Source organism: Rhea pennata, chromosome 10 (assembly GCF_028389875.1).
Source record: "Rhea pennata isolate bPtePen1 chromosome 10, bPtePen1.pri, whole genome shotgun sequence".
NCBI lineage: Eukaryota > Metazoa > Chordata > Aves > Rheiformes > Rheidae > Rhea > Rhea pennata.
Window position 1 is genome coordinate 19784305 of NC_084672.1, and position 16868 is coordinate 19801172.

A 16868-nucleotide genomic window follows, 5' to 3' on the forward strand; every position below is an offset into this window, starting at 1 on the left:
TTTTGGCTTCTTGTGACTACTCTCTCTGACACATTTCTGTATGTGTCCTTTGCTAACAGCACTTGCATCCTGTTCCAGTCAAGCTCAGAAAATTGCTAAAAACCACTTTAATCCCTCTGCTAAAGGAAAGCTGTAGCTTGTGATTTTAATAGAAGTGTACCTGTCAAACACACTGCCATATTAGCACATCTGTTCAACCTGCTTTACTGAATTTAGCCATTCCTCTGCTCTTGTATAACCTGCTGAAAGACCTGGGACCTTTTGCAGCAAATGGCTTTTATTGATGGTTGCAGCCCACAAGATCAACTTAATGGAGCTAGCAAATAATGCAGTGCTACTTAAGGGAATAATGAATTCAAACCAAACCAAAATTTTAAGGAAAAGTCAGACTTCCAAATTGTTTATGGCAGGCATGTTCTTGTCCTATATAGATTTCCCACATCACTTGATAAAGACTGTGAAAGTATCTTACAGGGCAAATTGATGTATGTCATAGTTGAAAAGGTGGTTAAATTTTCAATGACAATAATTACTTTCTCTTGTGAAATTTTTATGACAGTTAAGATACTGAGCATTTTTTCCATCTGTGTAGTAAAGATAAAATCTAGGAAGTTGTATCTGATCTATCTTATTTCCTTCCACTCCTCCTCCTGCCACTTCTGCATTTTCTTTCTCTTTGGTGCACGCATGCAAGTGTTTAGACTGCTGCATCTGTGGTCTACAGTGAATGCTTTTTCTGGGGATTATGAGGCAGGAAAACCTTGAAACTCAAGAAATTCAGTGATTTTATTGTATTGCATAACTGCTTTCTACACAATAGGGTCACCGCATCCTGTTTGTGCTGGTGCCACACACAACAATTTCATCCCAAACTCTGGGGATCTTCCTTACACGTAAATCCCTATTTTCATTTCTTTTAAATTATGGAAAGTGTCTAGACTGCATTTAGGTTTCACATCTTCCAACTTCTCTCTCTAAAGACTCCTAAGGCCAGCCAAATAGTACATGGGGGAACCAGCTGTAATATTTAGTTTCATTTTATTATATTCATTTGATATGGGAAGAAAATTCTCTCCTGGTTGTCACCGGCAGTGCTGATTCCATGGACACTTCAATGGATAAACCATGTAGAAAAATAGGCTGCTTTCCTCAAATGCCTGATTGGACATGCAGACTCTAAGTGACTCCCCTGTGGAGCTTTCTGTTCTGTACCTTGCCATAATGCCAGATTTGGAAGAGGTTCAGAAATGATGTAAAACAGAACGTGTTAGGGAGACCAAAATAAATTATTTTTAAGGCCAAGAGAATAGGAACTACAGATTAAACGGTTGCTTGGGCCAAAGTTTCAGTTACAGCAATCTGGGATCTCTAAATGTGTTCCAAGAGCAGGACAATTCAGGCAGCGAAGCAGGTTGGAGACTGCCTGAGCAGGCAGATGTGCGCTGGAAACACACTTTAACAACAAAACCCTGTTACTGGGGAGAAGAGGTTTTGTGGATGCTCACTCCTTTAGCAAAGCAGTCAGAAATCCCTGGGTAGCACCAATATGTGTATTAATGCCTGAGAGCCTCTGACTATGTTTGCAAGGACAAATCACCAGTTCTCTTTTTCAGTTAGATCTTGTGCTTTGGGGAATTCAGACTGTGTGTGTTGTGGGCAGGCACATGCACAGGTGTCCATTTTTACTCGGAGTACTGTTTGCCTAAGCCTAGATAAAGCAACTGTGTTTTCTGTTTCATTTTAAGCCAGCACTGAACTGTTTTTTTCAGGTTGGAGCAATCCCTGCAAATGCAGCTGATGATGGACAGTGGTCTCAGGGACTTATTTCTGCTGTGAGTAACTTCTTTCATGTTGATCTTCAAAATACCAGAGAAATATCACCTTCTCTGAAGAAATATCTTGTGAGAATACACAGTGACTTTTTTTTTTTTTAACTGACTCCTAGGCCAGAATGGTGGCAGCTGCAACCAGCAATCTCTGTGAAGCAGCTAATGCCTCAGTACAAGGCCACGCTAGTGAGGAGAAGCTCATCTCATCTGCCAAACAAGTCGCAGCTTCTACAGCACAGTTGCTTGTGGCTTGCAAAGTGAAGGCTGATCATGACTCTGAAGCCATGAGGAGGCTACAGGTACTTGTGTTCTTAATCCGTGAAAACCCATGGTAGTGCTGCATAAATGTTCTAATATTGTGTGAACAAACCTAAAATTTGAGGAACGGCTTTCTGAATTTTCAGAGTTCTGCTCAGTTTTCTTTGTGGGAGGTGGGGGGACTTTCATTCACCAAGGATGAAGCGATTGTGTGCAATTATCATTATTCAGCAGCAGCTAAAGGTCATCTCACTTTGATTGCTTTATTCTTCATCTTTAAAAGATACTGAAAGATACAGATGTTGACTGGTCTGTGCCTAGCCTGACTTAGGTGCAACACTGACAGGTTCATACCTGTGATCAGTCACAGGAACACATGAGCTGACAAAATATTGCAGCATGTAATGTTAATGTCAAATGGGAGCTGAACTTATTACCAGAAGTAAGTTTTTGTTTTGCTTTAGAGTTGTTTTGCTCATTCTGTTTTACTAGATGCATTTTTATAGCAACTGTGTGTAGTTGGTTTCTGTACAATTGTGCTGTGTGCGGTTAGACAACCAGCGAGCCTGCAGGCAGCTAAGCATGCTGAACTTGGTCGTACACGGATATTTGTCTGACCTCTGTAAGGTTACGCACATGTTCAACCAAGTACTTGCCTAAGTGCCTGATGGGGCTGTGGTTGGTTTTCCTTTGTTCCTGAGAGTCAGGAGACAGCAACTCTAGACAGAACATTTCTAAAATCATAGAATGATTGTCAGACAAAACAAGCATATTGGCAGCATCTCAACTGAAGTTTGATTTAACTTTTTTGTAATGAAACTGGTTCCATTTCACATTACATGTCCCTTTCACTTTGAGCTGTTACTGAATTAACGCTGTATTATGAGGTGTGAGTGTTGTCCCAGGAGTTCTGTTTAAGGGTGTTTGTTTCTAAAATGGCTACAGCCTTTTCTGACTGCCAGTCCTGCAGGCTCAGCCTAGAATACAAAAACTATTTCAGCTCCTTTTCATACCAACGATGAGTTGAGAGTGAAACTTCCCTTTTTTAGTTATTTCTGCAAATGCTGCTGATGGGCCTCTATAAAACAATCAGTGTATGGATAGGTAGAATCAATGCCAGTGGAAATGCTTATGACTGAGTGTCTGTCTGAGCAAGAGGAAGTGAAATCTTTTTTTTTTTTTTTTTTTTTTTTTTTTTTTTTTTTTGAAATATGATAATAGTTTAAATACTTAGGAGCAAAAACTAAATGTACATATGAGTGGATGAAAACTTACACAGAAAACAGTGTCACGTCAACGTTATCCCTGGGAGTGAGATGAGTTTAGTGCTTGATAATGGATATGTATGGGTTGAGGTTTTTCATGGGTCTGTGGGGAAGATACCACGAACTGGAAGATAGCTCTGACTATAATGCAACACACACTTCGGTATCTTGGCATTCAGATAGGGCTGGAGGGATTTTAAAGGCAGAACAAGCAATAGAAACAGGAAGTTCAGGGTACTTGGTCACTGTAGACAAATATTATTAAATAGACGTGGAATGTGAAAAGTTGGGACGGCTGAGGAAACAAGCCCAGAAGCTCTAGAAAAAGTAGTCATTGTTTCAGCATTGTACAAACGCAAGCACTGAATTTGGAAAAAAGCCTTTGAAAGTGAACTTTGTCATTTGACAAGGCTTTGTGTTTGTCTCAAAATGAATAATGAAGGGACAAGCAGTTTGAACTTGGAAAACATGTCCTTTATAATAGCAAAACCAGTGAGTTGATGTCTGCCAAATATTTTTATTGGTTAATTTGCCAAATCCACTGTGGCTTTTCAGCAGCCTGGGTCACCAGCACAAATGTTTTCATGCTGCTTTTATCAATAGGTTAAGTACAGGAAGTTGGACATACTGGTTTTCCCCTTCTTACCTACACAAACAACGACAAGCTCTGGGAGAAGGCATTTGAGCTGCACTTCCCATGAACGCTGATTTGGAATGCATTGTTCCAGAGTCTGCTCCAAAATTTAACAAAATAAATGGAAACATTTCTACTCTCTTTGCATCACGTCCAGACTGAGCAAAGCAAATGAAGTGATTTGTTCTTGGGTCATTTCAGGTGGGGGCAAGAGTTCAGTTGAAAGGGCAGCTTAACTGGAGATAAGGAGATGGGTGGGAGGAGTTGGAGCCGGTCCTTATGACTTTTGCTCCTGGTACATATAAGAGCAGCTCCTTTGGCCAGTGGCATGTGCAGGAACCAGAGTCCTCAGCATGCCTGAAGCCTGGGGACATCAGCAGCCAAGGGGCAGCAGGTTCTACTTATTCTCTCTCACTGTCTGTTGCAATACTGTCTTTTTCCCTACACATTTTGCTAGCATTAATATTATTTATTGATATTAACTTATCTGCTGGTAGCTAGTAGGGTTTAGTATTTAACATGAGAAAAACCTTACTGTAATAGACCAGAAGTTCATTTAACCCAACATCCTGTTCCAGCAGTGGCCAGGAGCAGATGCTCAGGGCACAGTAGGAGCAGGGTGAACACGTGTAATATTATTCCCTAGTTCGTTCCTAGATTCCAAGCATTTTCAGCTCAGAAACTTCCTAAGCCAGATATAAATTCTGTATGTTTAGTAACCCTCTGTGGTTTTCTCCTCTAATTTATCCAGTCCTGCTTGACCCTATATAAACTTTGAGCCAAATTAACATGTGTGGGGCAATAGATTAAGCTAGGGCAGCTGTACCTGTGTCTGCCCCAACTTGTTTCTGCTGGTTTCAGTCCACATAGAAGGAGCAGCTGAGTGACACACAAATCCACTCCTGTAGCAGACTGGTGACAGACTTAGTTTATAGGTTAGGTATCTTCCCAGGGCAGGGCTTCTAGCAAGGCAATAGAAGATTAGCCTTTTGCATCCGTCTCCTCATGAAGTATTCAAGTGCTCTTAAAAGTACATGGTACAAAGTAATGCTGTGCACAAACAACTACATGAGCCAGTTTGAATAGTGATAAATCCATGTCAACGTGACCAGGCTACATAACTGCGGGAGTGTGGATAGCACATTGCTTCTGGCATCTCAGCTACATTCGTCACAAATAATCCTGTCTCCGCACATGGTATTCCATTGTGCTTTCAGGATTTGCTCTTAGTAAAAGGTAGTGCAAGTGTTCCTCTTGCTTAGGAGATGGAAGTATCCCTGAGTGCTGCTGTCTCCTCTAAGGTTGTTTCTTTACTAAAGTAATTGATATGCACTTAGGGATCCACCTTTTTTCCCAGCCAGTCCCTCAGAATGAGTGGCCCATGACCCCTCTCGGTTCTGTCGTCTTCAGCCCAGGGAGTTTTTTCCTGCATCGGTCCTGACACTGATAATTTGAGAAAGGGATAGGAAAGAAGATTCTAGTAGAGTGAGAAGGAGGCAGGTCAAATCTTTGGTTTGCTAGCTAAGTTGAAATAAAAACTATCATGCATAAAATTTACCTGGGACTCAACAAATCTGAAATATTGCCAGTGGCATATGAAAGATCACATTTACAGCTCCATGTGCAGTGCCCATAAACCCTGGTCGTCGTTCTCCCAGAGCTAGCCTTCCACTAGTGTCAGCAGTTCTTTGTACGCTGCAGCAAATTCAGTGCCAGGTCAGGCAATTCTCAGCCCACACTGCAGTCACCAGCCTGCGCAGGTTATGTGTTTCCTAGACTGTGCTCCTCAAGACTTTAGTGCTCTCGAAAAGATGCCAGCTTCATCTTTGAGCTTTAGTAGAAGAGAGGTTTGGATATCCCGATTACACAGATGGATAGCACTCTGGTTAAGGATGCCTTCTGTTTGTGACAAGGGCTCTTCTTCCACTTGCTCGTCATCTCCTTAGGGGTCACAACAGGAGGTTCCAAGGCTGCTTCCCAGGAGGTGAAGGGCATGGATGATATGAGGACCCTTGTATCCTCCTCTGTATCCTTTACACTATTGCCCATAGACTTGGTCATAATTGAGTATGCAATGTGGAATCTGTTGTCAGTATGCATTATAGTACAGGAAAGATATTCATCAGTGTTAGAATGCAAGTAGCTTAGTTATCTTTTTATTTTTGATGGACATCTCACACTGCTGAGTTTTTACAACAAATGATGTATTAAAAATTTGTGATTGTTTACCTTTAAAATAGGAACATTTTTAAGGAAATGAAAGATTAAATTTAATCATGGCTATGTATATGGTGAATTTCTGCCAGTAAAAGTGCATTAATTTTAAAAAGTTCATTGATTTAAGCATTTTTTTTAAATTATTTTCCCCTTTTTTGGTCCTCCTCCCCAGCCCCCCCAAAAAGAATTTATTTCAGTATTGTGTAGAACATAATCAGGGATTTTGTCCACTGTTTTTTTCAAACTCTGAGGAGAGAAAGAAGTCCTAATTCTAGTTTCTCAAAAAGAAGTTTTGTGTTCCTCTCTGCAGCATTGATTTTTGAAAGATGAATGTGCTTTCACTGGAGAAAAAAAGGAGGGAAAAAAAATCTACATCCTTCCTATGGAGTCAAGCAAAGGTGCAAAAGTTTTGATGCCCTGAAGAATTGATATTACAACTATGCACCGTTGTTGTTAAATTCCTTTTGTTTTTTTTCCAAAGGCTGCAGGAAATGCTGTCAAGCGAGCGTCAGACAATCTTGTCAGGGCAGCCCAGAAAGCAGTGTTTGGAAAAGCAGAGGATGACGACGTTGTGGTCAAAACAAAGTTTGTGGGTGGCATTGCTCAGGTTGGTACAAACACCAAGAACTAAAGAGGAGAAAAGCTGTGTCATGAAAACGTAGCGTAGTATTACAGTGTCCATGCAGTGAACTGCAGAATGGATAAAGATACACAGAAATCAGTGGTAAATTATTGATGCCTCAATGTTCGATAACCATTGACATAACTGGACACTGAAATGTTATCTTCTTGTCCCGAAGAAGTTACCAGTTCTATGTGTGTTTTTAAATATACCCAAATATTAGTGGAACACCAATTTTGTATGTATATAGGCAAAAAATAAGAAAGTAGGAGATGAGAACTGGTAATATTTCATTACTGTGACTTTAATAAATATAGAGAAATAAAACATTCTAAGGCTCTTAAATTGTGCCAACCTCTGGATTCACTGTTGTAAATGAGGAAGAGCATACACTATGGCCACCACTTAAACGATAGTAAAACTTGTCATTTCTGCATGCCTGCAGTGCTGTCATTTCTCCTTTGACGTTGCTAGATGCAGAAAAATGCTGTGGATACCTGCAGCTATGAGTGCTCGGTTTTACTGTCACTCAAACAGTATGTTAAGGCACAGCGCTTATCCTGCTTTTGCTCATCCCTCACCCAGACTGAATGGGGAGCACTGCACTACAAAATCCATCATGGATGTATGGCGAGACTATGCTCATAGATGTTTGTTTGTTTGTTTTTCCTGTAAGAAACAAGTGGGAATATAATACTGTTCTTGATACCATAGTTGTGGAGGGAACTAACCTGAATTGGGAAAATTTGAGCAATTCCTGTGGAAATAATTGACGCTTGGCACTTTTCTGGAGAAGGTCCAATGCCTTGCTGTGACTGGTGTGATAGAGAAAGAAAGATTGCTTTACAAAACACTGTTCTTTGCTATCATAGTTCATGCTTCTTTCTTCTCCTAGATCATTGCAGCCCAAGAAGAAATGTTGAAGAAAGAGAGAGAGCTGGAAGAGGCAAGGAAAAAACTGGCTCAGATCCGCCAACAGCAATACAAATTTCTACCCACAGAGCTGAGAGAAGATGAGGGTTAACCTGCTGAGATTTTTCTTCCTTTTTTTTTTTTTTTTTTTCTTTCTTTTAAGGAAATAAGCTAAAGGGGGACAGTACAGTGAGAACTGCTCTGACAACATTCTAGTATGCCAAGCACTTACCTAAACACACTGCCTGTCGTAGCTTTGGGTGAGCAGAGGGCAATAAACACTTGTTTGTTCTCATCTGGTCAGCTGAGGTGCATGATGATCAAATAATGGTATAATGTTAAGTTCATCATTCCTGTTCCTTCCCTGACTGCTATCTCAGGAGAGAATGCTTCACTTTCTACTAAAAGTTCTAAGTCAGTATTATTGTCATCTACCTGAAGCATGAGATATTTATCGTTCCTTGACTTGTTATAAAACTTTTGTAATATTAATAGAAAAACAGTCAAGAAATCATTCATGTGATAAATATCACATGAGCTGGTGGTTCTCCTCCCACCCCACCCTTGTAATAAGAAGACAAAGCCTGAGATGGATGCATGTCTGAGTGGAGAAACACATGAGTGTGGGTTTGAAAAATTTGCCTGTCCTCTTGAGTAGTAGATAGTTGGTTCATCCCAAAACTGAAAGAAGTGTCTGTACTTGTTTGCACTAGTATTATTAGTCCTTACCTGATACCAACAAGCTTCTGCTTGTACAGTATTTAGGTTCACAGAATGTGGCAATATCCATTTTTTTAAGAGCTTAGAAAACAGAGAAATGGAGACCTTGTCACTGCCTCAATAATACCAGGTTCATGAAGGAAAATGCTGTTTCACTTATATACCTCTAATGTGTGACTACTCTTACAGTATTATACACACATACACATGCTCTGACATTGGACTGAATAGTTTGCGTTTTGTATTGTTTTTTAATTGAATTTACCTGATTCGTACTGTGGGATTTCTGTTGGAATGTATGTTAAGTGAAAAAGGGAAATGCCCAGTACAGCGAAAGACTATTACAATTCATTATTCTTTTAATTTCCAATATTTTGTTTTGAAACTTGTGGGTATTGTAGGAGAAATGGAAGTGATTTACACTTTCTTGTAATATAAAAAAATACCTGGATTCTTGGAAGCTTGTTTTTGTAGTTGATAATTCTGAAAATGCACTCACCAAGGCATTGCAGAGAAGGAACAGCAGCAATCTGAGCAGCAGTCACTGTGGTCAGCTGCAGAAAGGTACTGTATGTTCTCACTCTCTCTGTTGTGGCCTAAACAAAAACAATAGCAACATGGGTAGAGTCAGTAACACATTTCACCTTGCCAAAGTAAAAGCGCAAGCCACAGAAACTGAAACTAGCAAAAATAATACTTTTTGACTGACTAGACACAGTTTCTAACAATAATCCCCATCATTCTTCCATCTCCACTCAAGCCCTCTGAAACAATAATGTCCAGTCTACTTAGGTCAAAGGATGTTGCCACTCCAGTCCTGAAGGCTGTGCTGTCATTTAGGTACCTGCCAAGTACATCCAGCTGAGCCTATTACATTACATGCATACCCACCTGGTCGTCACTGTTGCGGAAATATTTGTCTTGTAGACTCAGAAGTAACCCTGTAGTGCTAGGTTTAGCAGTTTAGATAGTGCTAACTCCTCATTTAAGCTTTATGCATGAAATATAAATATCAGAAATTTTGTCACACTAGTGTTAAATATTTAGCAAAAATTACTAGAGAATTAATGAATACTAAAGTGCACAAAGTTGTTCTTGTTTTTTGATTTTTTTTTTTTTTTTTAATGTCTTCTCTGGTACTGGAATATTTCAGACTCAATAGATTTGTTGGAAAAAAACACAATGATGAGAGGAAAAAACTGGCAAATCCTAAGTAGAATCATAGATGTAGATGTGCTGTGGGGTGTAGGCTTGTGTGCAAAGCACTGCTGCCAGACACGCGCAGCTGAGATCTGTAACCATGTCAGCACAGTTGATTAGTTTTTTTTTTTTCCTTTTTCCTCCATTCATCCTTTACTACATGAATTCAGTGAGCAGTGTCACAGAAACTCTGTTAGGAATTCCTATACCAAAAAAACCTTCTTGTACATTTTGAGGTAAAAGGCTAAGTCATTTTTTATTGTTCTAAGACCTACATAAAAAAAAGACAGCTCTTACAATACGGATTTTCTGCTGCTTTTGCCTTGCTGGTGTGTCAAGCTGCTTTGTAGTTTATGCTCTTTCTCTTTTTTACCTGGATAGCCTCACATTCCCTTCTCTCTTTTTGGAATAATCCTTAAAACAGAGTTGTTACTGCTCCCCTTTCAACCATTTGTTTAACCTATTTTTTTTTAGTCTCATTTAAAGCATGAAGAAGGATGAAGCTGCCCTTAATACCATGCCAGTATTTTATTATAGGCATAATAATGTAATATATTTTAATCAGGAATGCTTGGTATTGGTAATCAGTCAGGATGGTATTTGCCAGTTTGTAAGAAGCCAAAAGCCTGGTCAAATGCAAGTGCAGAAATTGTATAGCTAGAAAACTTCATCAGTATGTAGATGGGAAGAGTATGTTGAAATTGTGTTCCAGATCAAACTGTTTGGGAAATCCATTTCAGTACAGTTATCTTGAGGAATCTCGATTTCTGATTTATTGCCCCATCTTACTTGACAAAAAGTGGTGTTCTTATTTTGTCTTCCTTAGCTACCAGCTGTTTGACAGAGGAGCCACAGTCAGATGAGCAGTTGAGCTGAACAACTGAAGTTGGTTTTTTTACTGTGAATTTTGGGTCTTGATTTGGGAAGCATTTAGAGGATATAAACTCATTATAGACTTTCAGTTTATTCTTGCTGTTATAATTTGCAGTACTGCTGAAGTCCACATGTGAACATCTGTGGAGTTGGGGACTAGTCCATGCATTAGGCATGGAAACTTGCAGCAGAAGTTGCAAGTCGGGGTATGGGATGGAGCTTGCTCAAAACGAGGGCAGATGTTTTGCTTTTGTTCTGTTAACTTGTGAAATGATAAACAAGCTCTGTTGTATCTCACCTTTCTTCATGTGGAATTCACTTTAAGAAACTGTATGCAAATTAAAAACTAAATGCCTAAAAGTTGTTTGCGTACAAATAGTCTAGTGTTGTTTTACCCGAATGACCAGATAATAATTTGCTGTCATCTGCAGTGAAGTCTGATAAATCAGCTCAGAGGCGACAAATGTACAGGCCACATCTTGCTCATGAGTGTTTGCTCATATTGCATTTGCACAGCGTTCAGCGAGAGTGCACGGCGGTCCGGGAGCTGGTGCGTGCACGCAGCACAGCGTGGAGCCCATGGGCTGCTCCAGCCCCGGGCAACCTCCCTCCTTGCAGCAGGGAGGCCAAGGGACGCGCCGGCTGCATCGCACGGCCGTGGTCAGCCCTGGGCAGGAGAAGGACCACGTTCAGAGTTGCAACCTGAGCAGTGTTCATCAGTATTTGGTAATTTTAATATTTTTGGCAGCATATAGTCTGTCAACTGCCTGGTATCAGGTCAGGCCCCTGAATCCGATACTTCCTAGCTAGAGCCAAAAATCTCCAGGGCCGGACTCTGTATTGCCGCATTTACCTCCTGTGCGTGAGCTATGGAGAAGTGTTGGGAGGCAGGGTAGAGACTCTGACGAACTCGCATACTGTGATAGCCGCTGCATAAAGTAGATACTGCTGAAGAGTGCTGGGCTGCAAAGTTTCAGCACCAGAGGAACTTAACAGCAGAACATGTCTAAACTAGGCATAGCCCAGCCCAAGGGGCCAGCAGAAGCGGTCCTAGAGTGTAGAAATACCATTCCCATGACAGTTCACCCAGCAACATGAATCATTTTGCCCAAAGACTTTTTTTCTGTCATTTGTTCAGCTAGAAGTAGCGGCCATTGCGTCACTTTTAAAAAAATAATCAAAGTAGTAGAGACTTCTGCTTTATCTCAAATTAGTGAACTTCATTGCAGTGGAAGAACCTTCCACTGTTCAAGAAAGTTTTGTCATTACATGCTGGAGTTCCTAGAGGGTGAGCTCCCACTGTAACATCTTCCCTTCCCATTAAAGCTTTAACCCAAAGCAAAGGCACAAAGGAGTCTGGCGTCACATTGTAACACTTATGTATGGTGTTTTTCTGGCCATAAAAATAAATTTTGTTTGCATTCACTGACAGTAAGCTCTTGAAGGAATTCCTTTTTTCTCCATGTAGGTACCTGTGGCTTGTGTTGTGCTGGTTGTCACACAAAGGATCATTTTGCAGCTTAAGCCAAGTAAGACAGAAATTATTTGTCTGCAAGACAGGGGAAAACACAGAATTCCCAGGTGAGGGAGGATGTTCTGTCTAAAGCTCTATTTCCTAGGTGAAACTATGCCCGTTTACCTTGTGTTATATCACAGAATCATAGAACGGCAAGGTTGGAAGGGGCCTCGGGAGATCATCTAGTCGAACCCTCAGCATAGCCCACAGCCTTGGCGTTAGCAGCACCGCGCTCTAACCAGCTGAGCTAAACCAGCCCCATAATGCCAGTGACCTTTCAATATCCTTAAAAGCAAGTGCATGTTAACTACACGTAACTAGTATGCAAAGGACAAACAGAAGTGATTTGAGGGTGTCAGATGCTTTGTTGTGATTTTTATTTGGGATTTGGGGGGGGGGGAAGGTTGGTTGCTTTGCTCTTACATACGCTATGATTTCCATTTCATTCTAGGTGCTTGCCTGTCAAATACAGCTCCGTGTGTGTGTGCACAGTTAGGGTCCTTCGGTTCTGCCTGTGACATCTGTGCCAGCAGTCTCGCCACCGCTCAGCTGTGGTCTCAACTCTGCAGGAGCTGCAGCTGGCAGGGACAGCTTCTGGCACAACTGCCCTGGGGTCGGAAGCAGCATCTCTTCTGCACTGTGCATTTGCTAAGTGGGTCCAGCACCAGATGTGCCTGTCGTCTTGCTGGTGACATGGCAGCTTTCTGCCATGCGTTCTCTGTGTAGAAATAAGGTTGAGGAAGCTCCTAATTTAGGGTTGGTTAAATCAATATTAATATTGAGGATATGGAAGCATTAGACATGTTTTAGGCTAAATTCTTTAAAATGTATATCTAAACTACTAAACACTTAAAGTATTTTAAATTACAGGAGCAAGGCATCAGTGCAGCATGATTTCAGTCTGTGTTGCAAAAGTTTTGGGTACAACTTTGGAGACACCAGAGAAGTTGCCTCTTTGTGCTTTCACAGTGATGCCTGAAAACTTGAAGACTAAACAGTGCTTTTTTTTTTTTTTTTTTTTTTTTTTTTTTTTTTTTTTTACATGCTTGGATCACTTCTGACCAGAACTGTTTTCAAGTTCTTACGCTTTCCATTTGCTTGTATGTTCTGAGAATTTATGAGAAGTGAACTTTTTCTTCCTTGAGGATCTCTTTACAATGTATTCATCAAGTTTTCTACCTAAGTCATCTGTTGTTTCTAGTGTGTCTGAGGAGAAATGCTAGCGTGTGGGGCTTGTCTGTGCCTGATTTGGATAGTGTAAAGCTTACGTATCGAACATGGTTCTATTTCCCTACTGCTTATTTTCTCTCAGTATATTTACTAATTTTAAAAATCAACAGCATGGGCTAGTGACCTCTTAACATCCTAAAGTGTCCACTGTTAGAGTTTATCCCAGTTAGAGAGTTTCTTTGGACATGTTCCCCTTAACTGGTATTGCAGAAAGTTAAATCTCTTAAAAATACTAAGTGCAACATAAAGTTCAGTTTATTTTCAGAATTTTTGAAGACAAAAATTCATTCATCGTGGTAGACAGTCAAGTATTAAGTTGATTCAGCTGTCTGAGAAGTGTTTTGAAATTACAGAAAAGGTATTGCATTAGGATAGCGAGAAAAAACATTATTTTCTTAATACAGTTCTTGCTCTTCAGGTGTTGGATATAATAACACTGGTTGGAATCTGCAATTTTCCACAGATAATATCTAGTACTTGCTAAGCTGATACTATAATCTTTTTATTTTGGAATAATTGTCTATATTGTGCTTCATCTTCTCCGAACATGGTTCATTCTTCAAAATCAATCTTTTTAGTGGCTTAAGTATTGGCCCCTATTTTATAGGGTGTAATTGACCAACCAAAAAGATTAATATAGAGGTTTCTTCCAACATTACAACTAATGAGCTTTCTATTCAAATTGCCTTTATCCATAATTATAATTTATTGATTAAAATATTTATTTGAATGTTAGTCACTGCACTGTAGACCTGGTCAAAGTCATGCAAAGAGCAGTCAGATTCTGGAGCAATGGATATACTATAAATAAGTTTGCACTGTCTTGTACTTCTTCTGGTTTGACAATAACTACATTGCATTTTATTATTAATGTAGTATCAGCTAATAGTTTTACTAGCCCTGCTTCTGGAACAGAAAAGGTATTTATTCCTTAATTCAGCAAATGCTGTAACAAATAATTATGCTATTTTTAAAAAAAAAAAAAAAAATCCTTTACATGCTCTCACAGCAATACAGTTAACTCAATTTGACCTAAATGGGATTTAGCGTGTGCCTAAGTGGTTTGCTAAATTAGGGTTTTCAGGCCCTTGGAGACAACATGCAGCCCCCTGCTTTGCTGCCTGCTGCTGCTTAGGAGCAGCTTCTCCACGACATCCATCCCAAGATCACCATAGCGGGCGTCAAGTATTGACAAGAATACTCTGCTCTTAGAGAGCGCTGGTCGTCATCGTCCAGAGCGCGCTGCAGATGAGTCACTCTCATTTTATAGATAGTGCAGTTGTGCTGTTGGAAGATAGTTTGTTCAAGTCCTCTAAGAAAGCTGCAGTGAACTTACTAGCTGGTGAAGTCACTATGGTCCAGGAACTAAACAGAGCAGCAATAGTAGTAACCCTATCCAGGAAAGAGTTAATATTTATATTCCTATTTAGTTCACTAAGCTTTTTTATTTTTTTGGGGGGGGGGGGGAGTAGTATTAATATTTCTATACTCTGTCAGTTCTACAGAAATCAAATGCATTCTTTCCCTGTAACTATATAGCAGAGGGACTTAAACAGTGATTGTGATTAGTGCCAAGAACAACCCTGTCTTTCACTGCCAATGCTTTAGACAAACATCCTGTCTTCTGGAGTTGAATTTAATCTGCAAGAATCTGTGCTCAGTGCCTTGGCTTCGCTTCACGTTGTAACCACTTCTGCTAAGGCACCAGCCTCACTTCTGTTCCAGCTTTTACTTATCTCTGCATTTTCCTCTGACTTTTTCTACAAGAAAAGTGGCTACTTGAATGCTTTGGACAAAGCTCTCACAGCTTATTAAAATAGGCCTCTTACCAAAGCGGCCTGCAAAATATGATGAAAATGCTGAGGCACCGAGGCCTCCAGTCTGACAGTTTAGCCACAGAACCAGTTTTGAAGTTTACTCACAAATGCCTTGAGTCATCTGCAGCTATGTGAGACTTGGACGTTACCACCACCACATTAACGATTTCTGGGTCTGTCTGCAATTACTTATTCTTTGCCTTCAGCTATATAAGGTTGAGCATTTTGTCTCTTCTAAGTGCCCATCTTTTGTTTGCATTTTTTAACAGTAAGCGAGTTGAAATGATGCTATATTTTAAAAATGCTAGGACAGTTTCTTTAGATTCAGTCCTAGCTTTTAGTTCTTTTTCTGTGCAGATTGTGAGTTGTATTAAAAGAAATGGCATATATGGCAAAAGTGGTGTGAAATGTTTAGTCTCTCAAGCACATGCTAAATGCCTATACATGTCATAATCTTGCCTGTTTTATAGAAGGGGGAAATACGTTGCTTTACTGACAATTTAAAGATTACTGGATTTGAAATATGGCAAGTTGAAGCAAGGCAGTCTTTGTGGGAATATTTGGGTTATGACCTAAGACGGAGGCATGTTAGGAAGCAAAATGCATATACTTATCAAGCCTAGACTGAAATTTTGTCTCTATTAGTCTTTGGAGACTTCAGCTAAATGTTTTTCTTTTTTCTTTTTTTGTAATTGTTTTTGGCCTAGTGTATTTTTGCCTGCTTTTATGTGCCTGTGGTTGGCTTTTCTTCCTTGATAAAAGTCAGGATGTGCAGGCTTGACTACAGTCACATATCTGGGGAGAAAGCAGTGGTCTTACTACTTATTACCAAAACCAGGAACAGTACCTTGTGCAAATTAAAATCAAATCCTCCAGTGATATTTATCAACTGACATTAGTGAGAGCAGACTCAGTTCCTGTATTTGTGAAGCTGCGCTATAAGAACAGACTTTAGCGCCCTTATGTGTATGGTCACTGAATACGAATAATCGCATTCTACTAGACTTGAAACATAGCGAGTTGAAGCAATCCAGTCACTGTGGGGCTGTCTGGGTTTTGACCGAAGGCAGAGGAGTGTTAAACGACAAAGTGGATATATTCTTCTAGCCTTAGCTGAGCTTTTACTTTGTGGCATCATTAACGATTTTGGCTTAATGTTTGTGTGGCATAAGGTGATTCGTTTTGCCTCAGAAAAATGAAACTGAACTTCAGTATGAGCATGTTCAACATTGCTCTCTTCTGATCAGGCAAGTATGTTACTGAGATAATTCCACATAAGCAAACCATGCAAAAAGTACGCTAGTTTAAAAAGATCTCAGTCAAGCAGTTTCACTGGTCTTTCCATTGAGTTTGGCTCAAGCTGGTTGCTGTCTTCCACCACTCGGAGATAATAAGGGCAATTCTGTAGCCAAGCCATTGCTGTGACACGTCCGTGATGCTTTCAGAGCCTGTAGTCTGTCTGTTCAAGCCACAGAGTTTCTTGGTTACTTTCCAGAGTGTTCAGGAGTCATCTCTGATCTCTCCCAAATCATCTGAGTGGCTCTTAATGGAGACTCATTACCAAGATTGCATTTCGTTATATGACCACATTGCTCATGTTTTGATTTGTCTGCAGCCTTTTTATCTGAAAAGAGCTAGATGCAAAAACTTCATGATAGAAGTTTCCCAAAACTCTAAATGTGCTGAACATCTTCTAAACTGCATGCTTATTTCCAATCTTAAAACAGCCAATAAAAAGAGAACCTTTAACCTGGAGTCCTCTCCCAAAAGTATTT

At 40.1% G+C, this 16868-nt stretch overlaps 1 protein-coding gene across 1 annotated transcript in view; it reads left to right on the plus strand.

Annotated features, from left to right (window-relative positions):
• Positions 1-10890, plus strand: part of TLN2 (talin 2) — a 219549-nt gene extending 208659 nt beyond the window's left edge. Inside the window, exons 55-58 of the mRNA XM_062583331.1 lie at positions 1770-1832; positions 1946-2128; positions 6685-6810; positions 7721-10890. Coding sequence (XP_062439315.1) covers positions 1770-1832; positions 1946-2128; positions 6685-6810; positions 7721-7849 — 501 coding nt within the window. The 3' untranslated portion in view covers positions 7850-10890. The remainder of the gene's footprint in view (positions 1-1769; positions 1833-1945; positions 2129-6684; positions 6811-7720) is intronic.
• Positions 10891-16868: the final 5978 nt, after the last annotated feature.